Here is a 23,741-nt window from a genome sequence, read left to right on the forward strand (position 1 = left end):
TGATTTTCAAAAAGAAATTTAGACTTTCTTAATAAGTGTAAAATTATTATTGTTTTGCTTATATTATGAGTAGATTGTTACTAAAAAAAAAATGTAGATATCGGCATATACCTACAAATATCATAAAATCCACTAAATATCCAACTGACAGACTTCAATACAAATATGGGATTGGATTATGATATCATTATCCAACAGAATAAATGGCAGTTTAAATTCATAGGTTAGCTTCCAACTGTTGTTTTCTAGTGTTAGAAATGTATTACTACAATTTCCTCCATGATGTGAGTCACATTACTTGCTCCAAGTTGCAAAAATATTTTTAACGTTACAGAGTAAGATATTTCTTTCTTTTTTGGAGCTCCTAGAACATTTTCAAATGTCATGTAAAAGAAATATTCAAATGAAATGATATAATATAGATCTTTAAATGTTTTTGATTCAAAAAAAAAATAAAAATGAAATGATATGATACAAATAATCTATGAAAAAAACAATACACATATCATGTAAATAAGCTATACAATAAGATATTCAAGCTTTTGCACTACAGACATGAAACTAGTGTTGCTAGCAGAGAGAACCAAGACTGAGGGGGGCAGAGGGGGTGAATGCCCTGGTTTCTTGGATATATACTTATACTTACAATCAGACAGTTTATGAGCCGAGAGGGAAGTTATATACAAGTTGGTAGGCAAATAACATAACTCATGGAAACTCCAACATCTGTTATAATTCATAATTGGCAACTAGAATAACGAGTGAGATGTAGGAGATGACAATCAGGGAAAAAAAAGGAGAAAGTACAACTGGAATGAGAGAATTATGGGTTCAAAGAGTCACCTCAGCTTTGCAGTGTAAATCAGTTCTTCATTTCTCAATGCCAGCTACTACTATATGTGCCACTATACATGCCCCTCAAAATAACCAAAAACCAGAGCCATTATTGTCTAGTAAAATTCTTAGCCGTGCTAGAATATATACCGACTCACGTTAGTGTTCTCTAATTATTACTTAATTGACATTGCCAGTGTGGATTGCTGTAGGTAATATCCTTTCTGATTCACATTTTTTTTTCTCACTATCTGCTGTTTTCTTCATTTCAAGCTCTTGCTGCTTGCAGTTTTCTTCATGGGCTTTGTTGAACATTCCAGTGAAGTTGAGCAAAGTTGTGACAACTGCAGTAAATTCGAAATAACAACAAGAATTAGTTGTACTGAAGAACCAGTAGACAGAATATTTGTGTTTGCACAAAAACTGAGCGGCATAATAGGTTTCGACTAGAATCTGAATGTGAACCCGAAGTCTAACAAATGGAAGAGGGGGAAAAAGGTGCACTTGACCATTTCCGAGCTTCAACATGGAATTGATGAAATAAACCTTACTAGAATTTGACATCCGGGGAGCAAGATTAGTTTTAAAACATCATAACTTCAGAAATGCAATTTTAGGACATTAATGAATTACAAAATGAAACCAATAACGTATCATTTAAAAAAGCAATATCCAATCAATAGTCGGGAAGCTACAGATAGACAAATTTTGATATTCTAGTGGGATTAATTCTAGTGATGTACAAAGCTAAGAGTGTTATTAGCATTTTGAGAGAGAGAGAGAGAGAGAGAGAGAGAGAGAGAGAGTATTTAGCATAAACCAAACTGAGGGTGCTCGCTTAATCAGCAACCAAAAATGAATATTATATAAAAAGTGTCGACAGTCGCGCACACCTTGCTCAAATGGACAGCGAGATGGATCTTCACCAAAATAAAGAATCAATGCATCCACGTTCCTGCCCTGTAAATATAGACTCTAAGCAAAGCATAGAATTTATATGGTTTTAAAAGCTGTAAATATGTCATAGAAGACCTACCACAGCAGAATATAGTGAAGCCAATGATCGGACTTCAGCTTCAGCAGAACAGAGGAACTCTTTCAATTTCTGAAGGGAAAAGAAAAGTTAAAGACTGGCAGTGCATAATCTTTCACTCATTCTCCCAAAGTGAGACCATACAAAATCTCATATTAGACCAATCACAGGGAAACCCCCAGAGTGGGGAAGAAACTTCGAGTTTCCACATGCATGATTGCAAAACCCAATTGGCTCCAATAGTCCAATTAGTTAAATTTATAAAATATTCACAGATAATTGTAGCATAATTTATTTATACTTTTGTGAAAATCTGAAACTTGAAATATGTGAAAATGAGCAAGAGAAATATACATATTAAAAAAAAGAACAAGGAAAAAAGAGATATCGAAAAAACAATTTCAAACTAATAACAGACTTGTAAAAGTAGTGAAGGGATAATGCCTACACCTTGCGGAATGTTTCTGATATAGGACCATCATTTTCAGAAGTGGATAATTCCTGTACAACTTTCTCTAACCCTTTGTTTATAGCTTGCATCTCCTCCGCCAGAAACTTCAGTTGGATCTGGATCAAATTAGTTTGTTCAGTGCTGTAAATATACAATGGCTATCAAATCAATACAATGAACATATGAGAACGGGAGAAGTTTGCAACCTTTGCTGCTGGCTCTAGGTTAGCAAGATCCTTAGAGAAGTCTAAAACTTCTGGTAATTTGTCATCCAACACCTATGTCCAAGCATAGTATTAGATTGATGCATTGAAGATACATTTTCTCCAAATACAAGTACATGAAATGTTATCCAAAATATTACTTCAACTTAATATCATAATTGACTCCATAACACAAAAGAAATCAGTCATTATTAAACAAAGGAAAGGGTGGGGGTGTGGGGGGGAAAGTAAATAAATAGAAACATGTACCTTACAAAGATAATGCATGAGAGTCATTTTGTTGTTCCGTGCACGTGTCTCAGTGAGTTTAAGAAGGGTCTCTAATCTGAATCCAATAGCCGAACCTAAACAGAGATTGGAACGTATAAACATATCCCAACTATCAGACTAAACTATACATTTTTAATGAAGGTGTACCAGACATGAAGGCTAAAAATACAGACAGTGATTAAAAAGTGAAACTTTTCTTTTCTATCATAACTCATGTTGTATCTATCTATTTCTATATACATTTGTCTCAACATACCCCTGGCAGTTCCTTGATTCAAAGCATTTCCTAGAGTAAGTATTGTTTGCATAATTCTCTTCAATTTGACAGAATTCCTGATCTGAAAAAGAATATGTTATCATCACAGTATTCAAAATGTCATTTGTCAAAAAAAGAAAGGAAATTGGCAAAATTCTATTTCAGTAGAGGGAAGATATCATGCCTCTTCTGCAGAAGAATTTACAGCATTTAGGCTATTTTTGAGATCAGAAACCTACACAAAAATAGTAGCAGGGTCAAACTGAAAATCAATTTAAATCCATATTTGCCTGTAAATAGAAATCTGTATACCTGTGAATGGAACTGAATCTTGAATGAAAAGACCCTGAGCTTAGATTCTACCCGTGGTACTTTCATCAATTCCACGAAGAACTGCGATGAAGAAGATAAATTCATATTGATGTCAGAGAAAGTAGAAATGCAGTTTCCACCATTGAAGATAGCAGTCACGTATTCAAACATCTTGTGATGTGGCAGAAGGGATCTAAAAACATAAGCCAAAAATCATAAAACCTTGTGTGTACCTGTTCACATCTCCCTAATTTCTCCGTTTCCCCGTCATAACTCTGTTCCACGATAGATAAATAAATAAATAAATAATTTGCAAGAGGTGTCTCATCATGTTAAGGTACTTGAACAGAGCAGAGTTATGAACCATCATTATATACCAACCTTGATTAACTCCATCTCCTCTTTTGTAGGACAAAACTTTATGAGGTTCTCAACTTGATCAGTGTCTAGCGCTGACTCTTCTAGTGTTAGCACTGAGGTCTGCGATTTTTTTAGAGAAGCCATTATTATGAATAAAACTCATATTAGCAGTTATCAAGTCAACTAGATTATTCCACTTCATGAACAATACTAGAAAAGAAAAGAACGGAAATGAGCATCACAAGTCCCAAATTGTAGTTGCAGACTATGACACACCAAAAACAGAAGTATGTTGGTGACTTGATGGACAAGTGTGATAAGTATTCAAGCACTTGGGGGGAATCTATCCCATAAAATCTAACTATCAATGTGGAAGAACCAAACCCACTTAAATAATCCACCTAGCATTCTTTAAAATCAAGGTCTTCAAAGGTCAAGTCAACCAGCTCAACATTTATCATCTCAAAAAAATAAATCCTGACAACAACTGTTTTTCCTACAACCATTATGTGGGCATATAAATAGATAGTACTCTTTCTAATCTCATCCTAATTGGTTGCAAATGAAGCACATACTATAAGTGTATGGTATAACAGAGCAAAATGTTTTAAGAAAATTCTAAAAAATTATGCAGATAATTCATTTGATGCTATGGAAACTTTTTTTTCGCTTTAGTCTAACATTATATGCTCCTGAATAGCATTTATCTCACAACAGCACAGGACAATTGCCTTATACCATTTTTCCCAATAAAGTGTGTGTTTGGATTTAATTTTGGGTGAGAGAGAAGTTATTCCATAAGTATAGAATTAGTTTTGACATGTTTGAATGTCCTTAAATAAGCTAATTGGTTTTACCTCAAGAAATCATTTTTAGTCACAAACTTATTGAAGAATTTTTTATTTTTTTTGGGTCAAGTAGCCTAGTGGCTAGACTTGCACACTTTAAGTGTGGAGAAGTGGGGAATCTGGGGTCCGAACCCCGATCCCTCCAATACTTTAGTAGCTACCAATTGAGTTACACTTATATGATGAAGAAAGAATTTAAATAACTCAGTTTTAATATTTATGTTTTCCCAAAAAACTAATTGTTATAATGTTCCAAACATGTATTTTAATTTAATCTACTTTTTGTAAGAAATAAATTACACAGTAAGGAAAAAGTAAAACCAAACAGGCCTACAATCTGCTATAGCAGTGTCTCAGTCTCTCAGAAATAAAGATCTCGATTATTGTCAAACTGAATCGAAAATCAGCAAATGAAAAGTTCCTGAAAGCCACTAGGTTTGGTCTAGTGGTGAGGGGTTTGGGTAGTATGTTATAGGTCCTGGGTTCGATTCTCAGTTCATTGTAAACCAAAAGAAAAAGTTCCTGATTTTCTGGTACAACTTTCCAATCAAAGCATAGTTTTCCTATTAAATAGCACTCGATATTTTGTATAAAAAGTTGCCTTTTTTAGTACAGATGATAAATTTAACATCAAACTCACCATTAAATCATGCAATGGTACCTTCACTTGTGAAAGCATGATTTCACAATTATATGCTCGCCTATGATCAATCTGCAAGGAGTTATAATAAAAGTCCAAATCAAAATAGATAATAGCATCTCTATGGCATGACCTTTAAAATGTATACCAATGCAAAAATGCTAAATAGAGCTGTTTTACCATTTATTACATCACACACTTGACTATACAAGTGAACTAACAGTTCGGAAAGAACGTCTAAAGACACTGTTTGTTTCAAGATGGGTTTAGTTATATAGCAGAATCATCCTGGCTTTCTAAATTAAATTTGTGCACAACAATTTTGATGCTTTACTATATGTAAAAGTTTCCGTCACCTACAAGCTGACAAATGACACAACTTACTCCTTTAAGGTTATGTGGTACTGGCATAGAAGGATAACCACTGTTATAATTACCAGAACTATACCAATTAATATAGTTCCTACTTCCTAGTTCCAGAGCATCCACAATGGAGCTCTCCATTTTTTGGTACTTAACTGGGTCTTACGTGTACATATTACTCATTTATAATCTTTTAATAATACTACTTGATAAGCACTCAATCCCTCCAATCCAGCACCTCTTAAGAAGTTTTAAATGGGTCCCGCAAATAACTTCACACTCCACCAATAACTCTACATCATTAGAAATGGGTCCCAAAAATATATATAGAAGTGGTACCTATTAGGTACTCTTTTTTTTTTCCTCCAATGGGGGTACCTAATAGGCACCAATGCTTAAAAAATGAGTATTCTCCATTGGAGATGGTTACTTTTCTTGCTTTTTCCTATCATACTCGGATATAAACAACTAGATTATGTAAACATCCAAAAACATTCCCTATGCTACTACGAACTGAAGAAGCTAAATTACCAGTTGCACTTTCTCAGATTTAGGCTTAGCTGAGCTTTGGACATTTGATTTCTTGGCAAGGCCTGAACTTGGGGCTGCTGCTGAGAAGAGATTCTCGAGCTCCGAGATATCAATCTCTGGGGCTCTACATTAAGATAATACAAGCAGAAGGAGGTGAGACACTAGAATAGTAGAAGAGCAATCTTAATCTGTCCAGAAAATTGAACACTAAAGTCAATCAACATTACTTGGAAGCTTCACCAGATTTTTGTGTCTCGTCCCACAAACTTCCTTGAACTGCTCTAGATAGCTTCATCCAATGCAATGGCTTCAACTTTTTGGAGTTATTCTTTGAGCCAATTGGTAGACCTCGTCCCTTAGATTGTGGTCCTCCTATGCCTGGGACCTTAAGAGACATTGGAAAAGCACTGCCTGGTTTTAGTCCTTCTTTACCTAAAGGAATTGGAGGTGGTGGAACAGGTGGAGACTTTTGCATTGAAGCATTAGGGTTACCAGAGGAAAGTGTTGCAGGTGGAGGTGGTGCAGGCGGTGCCGGCGGTGCTATAGTAGGACTTGCAGCTCCCAATGAAAGTTGAGGCGGTGGTGGCGGCGGCGGGGGCTTAAACCTAGAAGGTTGTTCCACTTTTAGAGGAGGTGATGAAGGAAGAGGAGGAGGAGGTGGAGGTGGTGGGGATGAGGGTCCAGCTCTAACTGCTTTCTGATCTTTTAGTGGAGGGGTGGGAGGAGGTGGAGTTGAAGGTTGTGAAGGGGGAGACTCGAGTCTTGTTTTGACAGGTGGAATGTCATTCAAAGGTGTTTTGGAAGAAAGTGGAGGGGGTGGCTGAATTGAAGAAACTGCTAAAAGTGAAGGATGGGTACCAGTTGTAGGGCTAGAAATAGGTGAATAACTGCTGTCTTGTGGTTGATGTTCTGATTTCAAAGGAAAAATATGATGAGGAGGTGATTCTGTGTGGAGAGGAGAGTCATGAACTTTTTTTGCACTAGTAGTTGAGGGAGGCCGCAGAGGAGGTGTTCCAGGGGAAAGAGAAGAATCTAGAGAACAAGATGAAGTAAGCTTGGATGCCTCCGGTTTTATGTCCAGATATGTTGATCCAGTTGGACATTTACCAGATTCCATAGTTCTTTCAGATGAGCAGAATGTCTCTTGACAGATGCTGTCAGATGTATTAGCCTGCTGTGGAATAGCGGCTAATTTGTTTTTCTTATCCTCTTTTCCACTTATATCATTATTTGGGGAACTCTTACCTGAGGATAAACACTGTATCACTTCATTTGAATTCCTCTGAGGCGTTTTAGGAACTATTTCATACAATGAAGTGCCAGTTTCGACATGCTGGTCAGAAACGTTATCCAGCTTGTCATTCATGATACCGGAAGTATTTATATGTTGGAGCACATTTAGTGCAGCATCAGCCTTTGGGTCCATCCAGTCCACATGGCTAAAGATCTCTTGAACCTTGGCAAATGCTTCAATCGGAAGTCCCTCTTTCTCCTCAAAGCATGATGTACGATTTTCAATAATTGCTGCAGCAGCATCCATCTCTGAGAAAAGGATCTTAAAACAAACATAAACCAAAAAAATAAATTCAATGTTAGAAAATTATGACCCAAAACAGCATGATTATAAATGAAACCAAGATCTACCTCAGCTCTGAAGTCTTTTGGAAAGTGATCTTTAGCATCCCATAGAACATCAATTTCATCGCGATTAAGCATCAGAATATTGGATCTAACAAAAGCTGTGTTGAACATTACTCGGAACATCATCATCTCATGTTCCATATCATCATTCAAGTTAATACCCTCGATCACGACATCACCTTGAATATGGCAATTGATATCAATTTTAATTAGTTGGCACTCTCCCTGCAATACAGTAACAAGAAATTCCATGATAATTACACAATTCAGATCATTTCCAGATGCATCTTACTCACAGGAACAAGTAACTTGACAAACAATGGTTTAAAATCTTGTAAAAAACAATATTTTAAAATTTTAACTGGAATGGACTCGTCCTGAACTCAATTGGGTCCTAGTGAGGTCAGGAAGCATATGGTATGTTAGTCAAATCTGCTAAATGCTGAACAAACAAAGATGATATGAACTTATCTTACCTTCCTTCTTTTAAATATTTTCCCTCTCTTTTTCCTTTCACATTTATGGTATATTGATGCCAAGTGCGCTTGGAACAAGTCTAAGAGTAATCTTAAAATGATGTTCCAGTTCTGACATGCTCTTCATCAGTAAGTATAGGTGCATGCATACGATATGCCCCAACATTTATAATCCAAGGCTCAAGCTACCAAAACATAATTATTCAAGCCAATGGCGAAGCTAGCAATTTTTTCATGAGGGGACTAAGTATAAAGAAAAAATAAAATAAAATTTAAAAATTAATATAAAACTAACGAAATTTGTTTAGGAAATTTGAGTTTGGAGATATTTTAAAGAGTCAAATTCATCAATAATTAATTCTATATAGTAACGTGTTTTTTGATGTAAAAAACTTGGCTATTTGAAAAAAAAAAACTCATCATTTATTTCATTTTTAAGTCTTGTTTAGCATTTCCCTTTATCATTAATAAGGTTTTATGTACTTGTTGTAGAGACTGAAAATGTCAAGACAAGATGAATAAAATCAATCAAGTGATAATTTATTTTTACTATAATGTTTCTACAAGTTTTTACATGAGGTGGCTAAATATATATTATTAGACTAATTAAACATAAAAATATACCTACTTATTAAAAAAATATATTCTTTTTTTGGGGCTTCGCCCTTGATTCAAGTTCTACTTAATAAGGAGCGGTAATTGAATGGTCTAAGAACTATCTGAGGTTTAAACTATGACAAACTGTGCAGCATGTTTCATTAAGTACACAAAATGGCTGTAAACAAATCAGCACTGTAACAGGAAGGTAAAATAAGAGATTTCCCCCATTTTGTTTCAGAGACTGTTTGCTACAATTTATGAGATAACAGTGACACACTAACAAGTAACACCATAGTCTTTTTATCTGTTAAAAAGAATTATCTGCCAAATTGTCTGAGATTTCATAATACATGCAATGGGTGAATACATCCTTAAAACTTAAAAGTAATGGCCTCAAAATAATATCATCAACCAACAAATAAGCCAAGTTATGAGTGAAAAGCGTGAGATAAATTCACCTGCTTGTAAGCCCGGACATTTTTGCTTTTCTTTGGCATTGAATACAACATTTTAGGATTTTTATCTGCACTAAAAGGATCCTGTCCGTAAATTCTAAACAAGGGATGGCAACCACCTTTGCCATCAAAGTTTGGGAAGAATCTGAGAATGATACAGTCTAACATGAGTGCCCTGTCAAGCGGAGGCCAATCTACGGCCACATTCCTCCTAGAAATATACTGCAGATACCTCGATTGTGAAGGGAGTGGATTCAACGGAGTCAACAAATGCAAAAGCTCGTGTGGGGACTGCCGATAAACCATATCCAAAGTCCTATGCTCCCCAGTATAAACCTTCCTATAAATCAACAATGCAGCCAACATAAAAGCCAAAACCGGCCAAGCACCACGTTCACAATGCATCAACAACACATTGTGTTGACCGAGCGAGAGCCAGCTTTCACTAGACCTTAAAAAGTGATGAATGAGCTCCATTTTAAGCACAGGACAACCTTCATAGTGCCTAGGATAGTCCATTATAGTAATGTCATACTCAGACATTACATTTGCCATTAAACTTTTAGTCTCTTCCTCGCGAAAATTGAAAACCATTAGAGAAGCATCAGGCACATTCTCTCTAAGAGAAGCTACTATACCATCCATATAAACTTTATACTTGTCTTCATTCCAAGCTTCCGTTGTGAAACAGCAATCAAAAACTAGATTCATACACCAATGTTAATTTCAAATTATTTTTTCAATTCTACTAAAACTCATAATAACAAACTAAATTCAAAATTCATATTATTATTCCCTTTCAAATTCTGCATTTTCCACATAATAATCAAACATAAACCTAATTACACAATAGCATAACGAAATCAATTTTGGCGGGTTTTTTTAACAGAAACGTGTAATCGAAGGAATTGAGAAATGAGAAAGAAAGAAAGTACCGTAAACTCTCTCGCAGATCTCGAGAAGACCATCGGGAGGCTTACGAAAGAACAACTTACGGAGCATAGCCAAGTCTTCGAAGCTTCAGATTCGAGTTTCCGTTACCAGAATAACCAACCCTACCGGTTTCGCGATGGATTTGCGAACCGGAGAATTTACATTTCGCTGAGAGAAACGATTTTGCGTAAGATTTAAGGAAGAAAATTCGTGAGGAAACGGTTATAAGGGAAAATGAGAATATTGAAAAGTGAATTTGGAAATTCTGTTTTGTTTTTTGGCAGTGAGAAAGGAGAAAAAGGAAGAGGAAGATGGGTCCGTTGGTTTTGTTTATCGTAGCTGAGTGAAGCTGGGGTTACCAACCGACTCACAGTGACTCGGTGATGACGTGGACAATGTTTGTGTGACACGTGTACTGTTATATCCACGATGGGTAATTTCTGTTCACGGTACGGTAATGATTTTTCGTCTTGGGAATTTATTTCATGATGTGTGTGTGTGCAAATTCTCATAAGAGTTGGTAGTTAGCGTGAAAGAAAAGTTTCCACTTCCGTACAAAGTGAAACACGTGTGTACATCTTTGGAGGATTAGTGTTTGTTACACCTGCGCTTTCCTTCTATGTAATGTACCTCAAACCAAAAGGACATGGTTTCTTTTCTTCTTTTTTATTTTTTATTTTTTATTTTTATTTTTTTAATAGCGATGGTTTCTCATTTTATCTTAATTAGAGTCGACCTTGTTCGATGGTGATACTCTTCAGTTCCGATGAATGAGAGACAAATTTTGTACCTATAGGTGCTCTGACACTCAAGTAAGTAAGAGTGTGAAGCAAACGTTTTAAGAGATGATAGAATGTACTTGACTTCAATGCATAACGTGGCCTCCAATGCTGGACCAAGACCATTGATGAGCGCAATGACGCCATCAGTAGCTGTCGGAAAACGGATGAAGAGCCATGATTGACAGTAAATATCAATAATTATGATGTTGATTGTTATAGACTTATAGTATGGCTGCATAATGTGGTCATTGGGTAGGGACGTGCGTCCTTGGACTTGCTATGTTTGGGTTGTGCTTGACGGTTGGTGAGGAGAAATTCCCCCAGTTGTTGGGCTGAAGGCCAGGTCCATGACAATTTCAATTAAGGATCGTGCACTTCTTTCAAATAAGGATATGGTTTTAGATAAGCATCGTGCACTTCTTAAGAAATTAATAAAAGACACCAATTTTATATTGAAAAATATAATTAATTTTAAAAACTAGTTAAAAATGTGACTACTTTTATTAGAGCGTGAACGACCATATTAATTTGCTTTATAACTTATTTTATGTGAAAATTTATGTAATGATAATTAAAAAGGCTAGCTCGATTGGTAGTTGAATGAATTGAACATGTGCTTGAACCCTATAATTTGTGGTTCGATTTTCACAGAATGCAAAAACTTCACTAAAGAAAAGGTGGAGAAGATCATGAGGTCTCAATGCCTAGGACCACTTCTCTACAATTGCCTATAATTTAACCAAACTCAAGCACATTTTTTTTCCTATTAGTATGAAGAGTGTCAACAATTCTCATAGAATCTAATTCAAAATCAATCAATGTCTGGTGACAATCATGTGCCTAGTGTAAAGCTGATGAAAGATCAAGTGCTTTGCAAACATCCACTTCACTAATAGGGGCAAACCATTTGATTTTTACAAAAACAATTTGGCCTCGATAATCTTTGATATAAACACCAATACCAACTCTACTGAACCTTCCTCAAGTCGATCTTTTCACTATGTCCTTATAGTCAATTGTGCAATTGTGCTGTGTCTGCAACTAAGGAAACCAAGGAAGCAACTAACATTACAACAATTGACACTCCCCATGATAAAATATAGTGTCAAAGTAAACTCATAATATACCTACAGTAATGGTTAAAATTAAACTCATAATAATTTCTCATTTATTCACCTCTCATGAGGTCAATTTTCTATAAAAAAAAAAAATAAAATATAGTGTCAAAGTAAACTGTGCAATACAACAAATTCTTTTCAGATACTAATATGTAAAATTATACTCCTTTCATTCATACACACATAAAATGGAGAAAAAATTACTTTCACATCCATTATAATTTTTGAACAAAAATCAATTATATAAGAAAGGAGAGATCAAGGCTAACAAAGCAAGTCTCGTATATAATGAGGAAAAAAAAAATACTTTCACAACCATTATAATTTTCCAGTAAAAATAATTTAAACAAGAGTTGTATCGGTTTGTCTTTTTTTTTTTTCTTATTGCACCAACGTGTATAAAGTTTATTACAAATTTAACTTCAATAAATAGTACAGAGTATTTGTAAAAAAAAAAAAAACTCTGCACCAAATTTGTCATTAATTGGAAGCCTCGTTATCGAGTTGGGGAAAAAATCTTATAATTTGAATTTAAAATTTGTGCTCCGCTTTGATAAGGCCAAATATTGAGTTTATAGTTTATAGTTTATAAGTTATAAGCAACGTTTGGTAACAATTTTTTAAAAAGAGTTTATAGCTTATTTTACTATATTATAACTTATTTTTCAAACTCTATTTCAAGTAGTTTATAGCTTATGAGTTTATGGCTTATCATACTTTCTTTCAATTTTACCTCTATTATCTTACTTGAAAAAAAATTAAATATTAATTAAACATATTTTTTTATGTCATTTAATACTTATAAACTAGCTCAATCGCTAATTTTACCAAACACTACAAATTCAATCAGCTAGCTTATTCGCTATAAGCTAAAAACTAGCTTATAAGTTATCCGCTATAAGCTCATCTGCTATAAGCTATCTGCTATTTTTTACCAAAAGTCTTCGTGTTCAAACATATATTTTTTGGGCTTTTCTTAGGTCATTTTATACACACATATCTTTAAATAACTAGCAGAAAATAATCAAATTAAATAACTCAAGGTGAAAATACCTATAATATAATTTTTATTTTTATTTTATTGAAATGGGTCTAAATTGTATTTCTCATATTACTAGGGATGAAAATAAATAATTTTTTGTTTAAATTTTTGAAGTTTATTTTTATGAGATGAGATGAGATGAGATGAGATGAGATGACACAAGGCCAATGGCAATGGCAATGAATGGCGCCTGATAGTTTGTTTTGCATCCCGTGAAGTGAAGTGAAAAGAAATGCATCATCCCCCCAGATCACAATAGTATGGATGGATACATGCGGCTGCAATGGTCTATCAATCTGTATCCACATTTTTAGTGGACCCCACAATCAAAACAACTCTCGCTTCCTCTCTTCCCACATATAAAACGCGTTGTTCCACTACAATCTAATTCAACTCTCTCTCTCTCTCTGTGTCTCTCTAAATAAAATAAAATAAAATAAAATAATATTAAATTACTTTTACGATAAATAGTTAATATTTTGAGATTTTTAAAATAGTAATATTAAATTACTTTTTTTTTTAAACAAAGTAATATTAATTTGCTATTTCTATAATGAATAAGGCTAGCAACACACTCTCTAACAAACACACTCCAACACACTCTATTTTATTTGTTGAAATTCACATGGGTCCCATAAAAAAATGTGGACCCATATAACTTTTATGAGACCCATATAAATTTTAATTAATAGAAGAAAGTGTGTTAGAGTGTGTTTGTTAAATAGTGTGTTGCTAGCACTCATCTTCTATAATTTTTTAAAAAAATATAGGAAAGTGTTAACATACGGGAGAAGGTTGTCTCATGTGACATTTTCTCACAGTAAAATTTTGACCATTGCTTTATTTTAATAATTTCAATTTTAATTTAAATAAGGAAAATGAAAGGTGGATGTATCCACTGGACACCCTCCAGTTTTTTTCTCACTGGAGACAATCCATCTCCGTTAACATACCTTGAATATGATTAGTTGTACTCGAAAATGGTGAAAGTAATAATTGCTTTATTTGAACCAATTAAATTAATCTGAAAAATTTAGAGTAGAATGACAATTAAGACTGAAATTAGAGAATTTGTTAAGTTAACCGAGGATATTTAAGGAAATTTAAGAGTAATTAAGTTTATTATAGGAAGTAGTAGAAATAAATAAGTAAAAAATTTCGAGTTTAAATCTCAACTATTGCATTGCATATATAACGTAATCTCTCTAAACTATATCCATGGGGACATAATAAATGGTGGGAATGAATTCTCTCAAGTGTAATTTTCTCAACTGTAATTTACACTTGAGAGAATAAAGTGTGGTTTGTTACCATTAATCAAGAGAGAGAAACATATAAAAATTTAGAGAAAATGAATTTAAATGGTGTTAGATACTTAGATTACACTTTATTCTCTCAAGTGTGAAGTGTAAATCACACTTGAGAGAATCCATTCCCATATATAACTACTAACTATTTTTTTTTTTTTTTGTATAGTCATAATTTTTAAGTTGTTTTCTTTAAAAAATAAATAAGAAAAAAAGGTTTATCTTTCCCAGAGAGAGAGAGAGAGAGAGAGAGAGAGAGCTTAAATTCATCTGAAAATGGCTTGCACCTCTGCTAATTCATTACTCCAATTAAAGGTTTTCCATTCTTTTCCCTCTCTTTCTTTTTTCTCCTTTCAATATTTCAACTCTTAAATACAAATAACTTATTTGGCCTTTTATGGTTTGGTTTTTGCAGGGTTCTTCCCACCACAGACCAGTTTTGAATTTCAGAAGAAACATCGCTGCTCATTACTCACCCGGTATTCTATTCATATTCTTCCTTTACAATTAATTACAATCAATTCATTAATTACAATTACTATTCTATTGTATTGTGTGCATTTGACTGAATTCTTGGTTATGTTGTGCCAATTCACAAATTCAGAATCATTCAACACTTGTTTGGTTCAATGCATGCAATGCAACTAACTTCAACTTTGAATTTTATTCTTGCTACATCAAGTTGCAATATGTATGCATCTTTGTGAAAAAGGTTTAGCAATTTTGTGTACATGGTATATCATTTGATAGGCTCAGCGGCGGCACACACTCAATAAATAAACATTACTACTATGTAGTAAATGTGGAGCTTATGTTCAACTCTTAGGGTCCGTTTGGATTTGGCTTATTTTTTAGCTTATGAAAATAGCTTATGCAAATAAATAAAGTTTTATGTTAATTCATAATTTTTCACTAACAAAAATTGTATTTTTATAAGTTGTTTTCTCATAAACTACCTTGAAAAACTTATAATAATGCATAAAAGCTTATTTATTTGAATAAGTTGTTTCGCATAAGCTCAAAAATAAGTCAATCCAAACGGGCCCTTAATATGTATGAATGATATAGGTGCCTTTTAAATAATTAGTTTTCATCTTATCACAGGCTTATTTAACCTAAAGAGTGACGGGTTAATCCATAAAGGGTTCAGGCATCAAAGTCCGAAACATTTTGTACCTAGGAATAAAGTTACTGTTATACGAGCTGTGGCAATTCCGGTTGAACCGGCTCCGGTGGAAAGTGTGGAGTATAGAAAACAACTAGCAGAACGCTATGGTTTCGAGCAAATTGGAGAGCCACTTCCCGATAATGTTACATTAAAGGATGTCATGACTTCTCTTCCTAAGAAGGTGGTTTTTCTTAAGATCTATGTCATGTTTTTTAGTGTTGGGATTATATCATTAAATTTTAGCATGTAGAGTCACTTCTTTGTTTGTTCACTTAAATGACATTCTTTAGGGTGTTTTCTTCTTTCCTTATTGCATAAGAATATCTGAATTGTTCCTTATAGCACAGTTATGTACATGTTTAACAATGACAATAATATTTACCGCACTTTATGACCAACACAGAGTGACAATGTGTATATATGATTATTCTGTTTCTAGGCCATTCTTGTTCTCTCCCCATACTTTTGGCAAAATATTTACACTAACCAGAAAGAAAGAAAGGATGTGTCTTCCTTTTGTAATCATTCCATGGTGTTGAGATTTCAGTTTCTATTTATATATAAATAATGATAACCACTTTACATTTTGCAGGTTTTTGAGATTGATGATGTTAAAGCATGGAAAACTGTTTTGATATCAGCCACTTCCTATGCGCTGGGGCTTCTTATGATTTCTAAAGCACCCTGGTATCTACTTCCTTTGGCTTGGGCTTGGACGGGGACTGCTGTAACTGGGGTTAGTTCAGCACATATTTTCCTTATGATTATTCGTTACTGGTTTCTCAATTCCTTTTAACTCATATATCTCTCAACAGATCTTCTTCTCTTGAAGATCTTGGAAAGCTTCTTTTTTGGGTGTAAGTTTTGTGACCCTCTTTCCTTTTTGCCACACAGTTCTTTGTTATAGGACATGATTGCGCTCACAAATCATTTTCAACAAACAAATTGGTAGAAGACATTGTGGGAACTCTGGCCTTTTTGCCACTAATTTATCCCTATGAGCCATGGCGATTTAAGCATGACAAACATCATGCAAAAACAAACATGTAAGTGGTGTTCCCTTCTATTTTTTGTTTTTCTAGGCGCATCTTGTAAATCGTTTGTAGCATTAAATGTATGTTGCAGAGTGTGCATAAATCAAAAGTACTGCATGAGATTTGTAATGTTAACATCATTGTATGGATTGACACTGTAGCTTTTCTGTTTTATTACTTTCAATTGTAAGTAATCTCTAATGATACAGGTTGAAAGAAGATACTGCTTGGCAGCCTGTTTGGAAGGATGAGTTTGAGTCAAAACCACTTTTGAGGAAAGCAATAATATTCGGATATGGTCCATTTCGATGCTGGATGTCTATAGCTCACTGGTATGGTCAACTATGCCTTCCAATGTCTTTATACAGTTCCTAAATACCATTTCATTAACGTCAGCAGTCTTGATTTCACTTTTTTTACATTTAGTATTCTAGTTTATACTGAATCTTGATGTATCCTAATTTGTTTCAGGTTGGTCTGTCACTTCAATTTGAAGACGTTCAGACCAAACGAAATAAAGAGGGTGAAGATAAGTTTAGCTTGTGTTTTTGCCTTTATGGCAATTGGATGGCCTTTAATTATTTACAAGACTGGAATCATGGGATGGATAAAATTCTGGTTGATGCCATGGCTGGGGTATCACTTCTGGGTAATTTCACTTGTCTCAAAAATTAATATTTTGTTTATCATTGTTGTCTTTTTTTATTTTATTTCTTTTGTTTGGATGGATCGTAGTGACTGTTTGGCCGAGATAGGGAAGAAGCTAATAATCAGGCATTAGGTTAAACTTTGATTTATGTTTTTAATTAGAATTAGTTAGCGATTACTACTGAGATTTAATGTATATAGAGCTCGCTCACAATCTTATATTAAGGGAATGACACAAATACCAAAATATCCCTAGCTGGATGGGTTGTATGCTGCCGGAAAATTTAGGACAATGTCTAACCCATAATTCTATTATCTTTTCTATAATGAAGCTATATCCTATGGGTCATGTTTTATCAATTCCGTATAGCCGTTAAATTTAAGTTCAATGGTTTGCTTTATTAATTAGTTATGAGTTTTCAGTCTAAACGTAAGAGATATAAATAAGTAACAAGAGAAAATCGAAAGGAAGGTTGAAGCATATTCAGAGTAGTGAAGATTGATTTTCAGGATAAATTTAGATGAGTATACAGTATATTAAACAACTTGGAATGTCGTGATTAGTCACACGCTTCGGGAGGGGAACGCGTGTGCAGATTGTCTGGCCAAGATGGGAGCTTCTTCCGATTCGGCTCTTGTAATTTTGGATATGCCTCCGGTTGAGCTGTCCCTTGCCCTCCATGCTGATGCTCAAGGAGTAGTTTTTGTTAGGGATTAGTCCCTTTTTTTGTTTTGTTTTTCTCTTTTGTAACCAAAAAAAAAAGTATTAAACAACTCAAGGCAAATGAATCAGAGTATTCAATTAATAGCGGGAGCATAAAACCAACTTCCTTATCTTTGTTGATTTTTTTTACAATAATTAAATAATAGGTGAAATTTATAGTACAAGTTCAACTTATAAAGCTGTGTGATACTTTCTAACGTGTAAATCATAATTGTATCATTTAAATATATTGATCTTTATATTTCTGCTCTCTTGGTAAAGTTTGTATGATACTTGCACAATTTAATAATTATAGATAAATATAGCATTATTTGTTTTACAAAATACTCCCTCCGTCCCAAAATATAAGCAAAAATGGGTCAATGAAAGTTGATGTATTTGGTTTAAAATTTAGTCCAGATACATTCGCTTTTGTTGACCTCTTTTTGCTTATATTTTGGGACGGAGTAGTATAATGATATTATTGAAGGTTATACCAGTGTGAATGAAAACTAAAAAGTGTATCGGCCAATTTCAAAGCATTCATGTAATGTAAGCCTCTAAATGTGTTATCAGATTAAACTAAACCTCTATGTTTTACCACATGGATAGGTTGTGCCCCAAAAATATGTTATCATGCCTGTCTTTTTTTAAATCTTTCATGATGTTAATCAATACTCTGGCCGTGTATATCTAAGAGGTATCTTTTTGCTCAACAGATGAGTACTTTCACCATGGTACATCATACTGCACCACACATACCATTCAAATACTCAGAAGAGTGGAATGCTGCACAAGCACAGCTTAATGGAACTGTTCATTGTGCTTACCCTCAATGGTAATATATTTTCTCTGCACGTTGTATTCTGATGCATGTTTTTCTTGCCAATAGCTAGACGCATGGAGGTGGTATATGCTGTGCATAATGCATCATCTACTGTTGAATGTTTTTTTCTTCTTTCATTGCCCTTTGAAGATGACTGCGCTTTTATTCTGTGGATATTGAATAGTTTATCGACTCGGCTCTATCTATTCCTTGTGTTTCCACCATATTAAGGGAAAAGGACAAGGAAAGTACATAAAAATATTATCCGAGAAAATATTTCCCTTGAACCAGAATGAGTTTACATTAAAGTACCATCTACAGTGGCATATTGCAATTGTAGGATCATATTTGAAGTGAAAGAGATTTTTACAAGGACCCGTGTTTATTATACATACAATTCCATAATTGATGGATGTTATTGTATCTCATGTTGCTTATCATTTCAATTATAAATCACCTTAGAAATGTTTTAATGCTTACAAAATCCTGATGTCCATGTAAATCTCTACTGCCAGTTAATTGTTATATTTAAAATCGCCTGATTCTCCATATACTAAACCCCCCAGTTGCTTGGATTTATGAACAATTTTGTTTTTCCTCCCCTTTGATCCCATGATGTATTGAAAGTGCAGGTTTGCAAAATTAACTTGATGTCTATAAGATTGACTAACTGATATGTTCTGACTTCTTTTTGCTGAACAGGATTGAGGTCTTATGCCATGATATTAATGTCCATATTCCACACCATATATCCCCGAAAATACCAAGCTACAATTTACGAGCAGCCCATAAATCACTCCAAGAAAATTGGGGAAAGGTAAGATCAATACAACAATGCCAATATCTTTTTAATACTTCGTGAAAGAACTGAGGACCAGCATTGGATTCTTCTTTCCCTTTTTCCAGTCTCCATGTTAAAAAAAGTAATGAAAATATTACAACAATATTTGCTTTGCCACTGAAACTTACTACTTTAGATATGATCTGAATAAAAGATTTGGAAGTTTTGTTTATTCTATTAATGCAAATTTGTTTGCTTAAACTTTAAACAGTTAATCAATGGCCAACTAAACTCTAATTCCGCATGTTTAAAATCTCTAAATAACACTAGCAAATTATTGGTGTCTTATTTTGTTGTTGTGTTGGAAAAACAGTATCTGAATGAAGCTAGTTGGAATTGGCGATTGATGAAGACAATCTTGACGGTATGTCACGTGTACGATAAGGAGCAAAATTATGTTTCCTTTGAAGAAGTAGCCCCTGAAGAATCAAATTCAATTAAATTTTTGAAGGAAGTAATGCCTGATTATGCCTAATTAGGTCCAACTTGGCTTATTCTCATATAATATTTGTGTGTCAGAGTAGATAGGTATACCATTCATTTTCTTTTTAAACGTTCAATCTTGTTTAATATTGTTCCATTTTTCATATTATAACAAGGGAAAATTGCTTGGAGCTCTCTTTAAGTTCACGTTTTAAGTTAATCATATTACCTAGTTGTGGATTGTCCAAGGCCAAGCCATGAGAGACATTCATTAGGTTAATGTAGACATTATATTATAGTTAATCTGAACGAGATTCTTGTTAAATAATCACGTTGGAAGAGTATTATATTATGCATAAACAGATATCTAACGGATAAAAAATCATGTGGAGTCTCTAATTTGAGATTAATGCCTAATACTGAGTACTGGCATTTTTTATCCTTTGTTTTTGTACTTTTACTGACATAAGCATTTAAGTATTTATTTTCTTTTTGGTCTAAGAAAAGTCCATATTCAACCATAAATGTTTGCAAACTTAGTGGAACAATATCATTTTTTTTTGGGTCAACAATGAAACAATATCCTAAACAAGTACATTTTCTTGTGGAGAGACAGAGAGACACATCGATTTGAACCAAGTTTGATTAGATTAATAATTAGAACTTCTGCATAGAACATAGTGGTTTGGTTGACTACAATCTGTTAACATCATATATGTAATAACTCAAGACCTTGGATTTATACAACATTTGATGGATTTGGTGCAATGCAACCTAAAGAGTTCAAAGTATATTTTATGCAATATTAGTTAAATAGGGAAAGTAAAAGTGACCCAAAAGCTGCAACTGCAACTCACCCCACCCACCACATGCTAAGTGATTTCTCATTATTCCCTTCACCATTCTAATGCCAACAAAAGGACTTCACCTCATTTACTCCACGTTAGTAATAGTTGCAAAAGAAAAGGTTAAATGAAAGAAGGTACAAAAGTAAATATGACCACAATCCACATCTTAAAAGAAAAAAGAAGGAATAATTTAAGGCTTGTGAGAATTTAGAATCTTAAAGAGAAATGAAGTGATGTATGAAATCTGATCCAGTAGAGTTTAGGGAAAAAAAAAGAAAGCAAATCCATATATAATATTCTCTGTTGATGATATACACAAACTTTGTTGACACATGTAGATACTTAAACACTACTTTTGGAATTATAGTGGATTTTGCAAAATCACGATGATTTATCGTGATTCAGTCAAATCCACTTTGAATTCAAACATATGCTCAATCTCGTATATTCAAGGTTTTTACTCAACACTATGTAGAAAACTGCAGAAGCAATCTGGTTATGGCAAACTATATAAAAAAAACTTAAAACTAAGCAAAACACACTCTAAACTAAATCATATAATTCATATAATTGGTGGTGTTGGAGTCTCCCATATATCAAAAACATTCTCCTCACTATGAAGTGCAAAAAGTCTATCACCTCCAATGGAAAAGTCACATATTGACCCACCATAGCTACGCCTTAACCTAGAAGTTAAAACCCATTCAGGGCCACAAAACACTGAAATGCAATCATTCATGGAAGAGAAAAGTTGTCCACCATGCAATGCCAATTTAGGATAACAAGGTTCCTCAGGCATCTTCCCTTTCATCAACCTACTTCTAGAACTCCATCTCACACTATTAGCAGCAGAACTTCTCAAATCCATAAAACCTAATTCCTCAAACTCATTCACCACACAAATAGAACTATTATCCTCCATTGCTATAGCATCTCTTACTCTTTTCTCATCCACAGCCAAAGTAGCTCCTACATCAGACCAACACCAAACCATTTTCTTCTCTCTAAAATCCAAAAGACTAATATAACAGTTATCTTTTCTAGGAAACATTGTAGCAACTAACAAACAATTACTACCTTCTAACCATTGTACCTTATCAGCATCACCAAGTGACCAACCTAAAGGTTCATAAAAAAAATCAATTTGTTTACCGGTAACTTGATCCCAAACACCAACACCATATTCATTACTTCTTCCTTTACAACTTGAAAATATCTTATAATCAGAACTAAAACTCAAAGCACTAGCAGTGTAACTTTTCACATGATTTTCATGACTAACTTGAAATTTGTACCTAAGTTCTCCATCATGTGAACTAAACAAACCTATTCCACCATCACCACGACCAAGTCTTTCACTGACACCAATGACTATGTTGTTAGGGTCAACCCAACCAACATCGTTGACTCTTTGGTAATCAAGATTAAGAGGATTATGTTCATCTAACATCCAATCATAAACATGAACCATGCAACCATGAGCAACACAACAACCACCATCTGGACCAGCTCGAATTGCTGTTCCATCACCAGGAGCTTGTCCTTGAACAGATTGTGATAACCTTAACCTGTTACCATCAAATTGACCCCATTTTGCAGAACGAACATGATCTAGAACACCATAAAACAGAGCTTCTCTGTAAAGAAGCTTCTCAGAGATGTTTTGTGGGATGTAAAGTTCACCCGTTCGAAGCAGATCTAAGATAACAGAGAAACAATCTGGGTTACGATCGATGAATTTCTCACTTCCATTATCTTGTAACAGATTCCAATTCTCATCTAACATTGCACCTAACATTGAATTTCTTCCAGCATTTGCAAGTGTTGTTGCTGTTGTTTCAAATACTCTGCCTCCTACGTTGAATTTCACTCTATCGTTTTTAATCCCCATGATTTGTTTCCTTCAAATTTTGAAACTTTTTCAGAAACCCAGATGGGAATTGGGTTCAATTTAATGAATTTAATTGATTAATTGTAATGTTTTGGGTTTGTTTTGATAAAACACGGTTGTATAGTTTTGGGTTTGTTTCTTTGGACAAAGTTAAAAACAGGGGAGTAATGTAACTGCTACGAAATGTTGGGAAACATACAAAGATGAGTGGTTTTTTTTGTGTGGGACAAAACAAAATTGATGATTGTGTTTTTGAAGACGTGAAATTGAAGTTAAAGGAAAATGGTTATTGATGAGATCAGAGGGTAGAAGTTAGGTAGTAATTGAAAAAGAATGGATTTTGATAAAACCAGACATGGATGAGCATTGAAGGGATGTTGTGGCTTTTAAGAAAGAGGGTTTTTGAAATTGTGGGATTTGGTGAAAGAAAGAAAGAAAGAATCAAATTTGGGTTGGAGCGGTTGGAATTTAAAACCGAATTGACTCAGTTTCATGATCTCTTCTCCCTCTAAAAAAGTCACTCTGTTTTTGTTCTCTCTCTCTCTGTTCTTCTTTTCTCTCTTTTTGTTTTTTCTTTAAAAAATGATGAATTGGATTTATTTTTTCTTTCAATAAGTTAGAGTTTAATAGTAACTCAAACTATAAATATCAAAAAATTAGGTTGTACGTGTGTATCATTTTGAATTTGAATCAGGATTTCTTATTTATGTAAGATTATTTTGTCCATTTGCGTCTTAAAACTCATTAACAACGTCGGAGCAGATCTCAAAACTCATAATAGTGATACTAATAAACATATATATTATCGACTAACAATAGATTCTTACCATGGTAACATGAATCGGATTCACACTCATCGGTATTAATCAACTTTTTATCTACC

The 23,741-nt window shown here is 34.0% G+C and overlaps 3 protein-coding genes across 3 annotated transcripts; 1 reads left to right on the forward strand and 2 right to left on the reverse strand.

Annotated features, from left to right (window-relative positions):
• Nucleotides 1-419: 419 nt before the first annotated feature.
• Nucleotides 420-10,817, reverse strand: LOC123907366 (formin-like protein 13). The gene is made up of 17 exons (XM_045957589.1): nt 10,230-10,817; nt 9,298-9,995; nt 7,767-7,988; nt 6,350-7,677; nt 6,123-6,246; nt 5,229-5,300; nt 3,762-3,860; nt 3,614-3,655; nt 3,381-3,461; nt 3,253-3,303; nt 3,069-3,150; nt 2,792-2,886; nt 2,525-2,596; nt 2,318-2,434; nt 1,871-1,939; nt 1,728-1,794; nt 420-1,178 (listed from the first exon to the last, which is right to left on the reverse strand). Exons 1-17 carry the CDS (start codon nt 10,294-10,296, stop codon nt 1,015-1,017), a joined length of 3,450 nt encoding a protein of 1,149 aa, XP_045813545.1. The 5' UTR covers nt 10,297-10,817; the 3' UTR covers nt 420-1,014.
• Nucleotides 10,818-14,679: 3,862 nt separating this feature from the next.
• On the forward strand, nt 14,680-20,310 carry LOC123907907 (omega-6 fatty acid desaturase, chloroplastic). Its single transcript, XM_045958364.1, has 10 exons — nt 14,680-14,791; nt 14,892-14,955; nt 15,581-15,825; nt 16,237-16,380; nt 16,539-16,690; nt 16,888-17,010; nt 17,150-17,327; nt 18,749-18,867; nt 19,558-19,672; nt 20,010-20,310. The coding sequence occupies exons 1-10, from the start codon at nt 14,753-14,755 to the stop codon at nt 20,169-20,171; spliced, it is 1,341 nt and encodes a 446-aa protein (XP_045814320.1). The 5' UTR covers nt 14,680-14,752; the 3' UTR covers nt 20,172-20,310.
• Nucleotides 20,311-21,225: 915 nt separating this feature from the next.
• On the reverse strand, nt 21,226-23,457 carry LOC123907908 (BTB/POZ domain-containing protein At2g24240). The gene is made up of 2 exons (XM_045958365.1): nt 22,989-23,457; nt 21,226-22,953 (listed from the first exon to the last, which is right to left on the reverse strand). The coding sequence occupies exon 2, from the start codon at nt 22,856-22,858 to the stop codon at nt 21,530-21,532; it is 1,329 nt and encodes a 442-aa protein (XP_045814321.1). The 5' UTR covers nt 22,859-22,953; nt 22,989-23,457; the 3' UTR covers nt 21,226-21,529.
• Between the last annotated feature and the right edge of the window lie 284 nt (nt 23,458-23,741).

This window comes from Trifolium pratense, linkage group LG2 (genome assembly GCF_020283565.1).
Source record: "Trifolium pratense cultivar HEN17-A07 linkage group LG2, ARS_RC_1.1, whole genome shotgun sequence".
Taxonomy (NCBI): domain Eukaryota; kingdom Viridiplantae; phylum Streptophyta; class Magnoliopsida; order Fabales; family Fabaceae; genus Trifolium; species Trifolium pratense.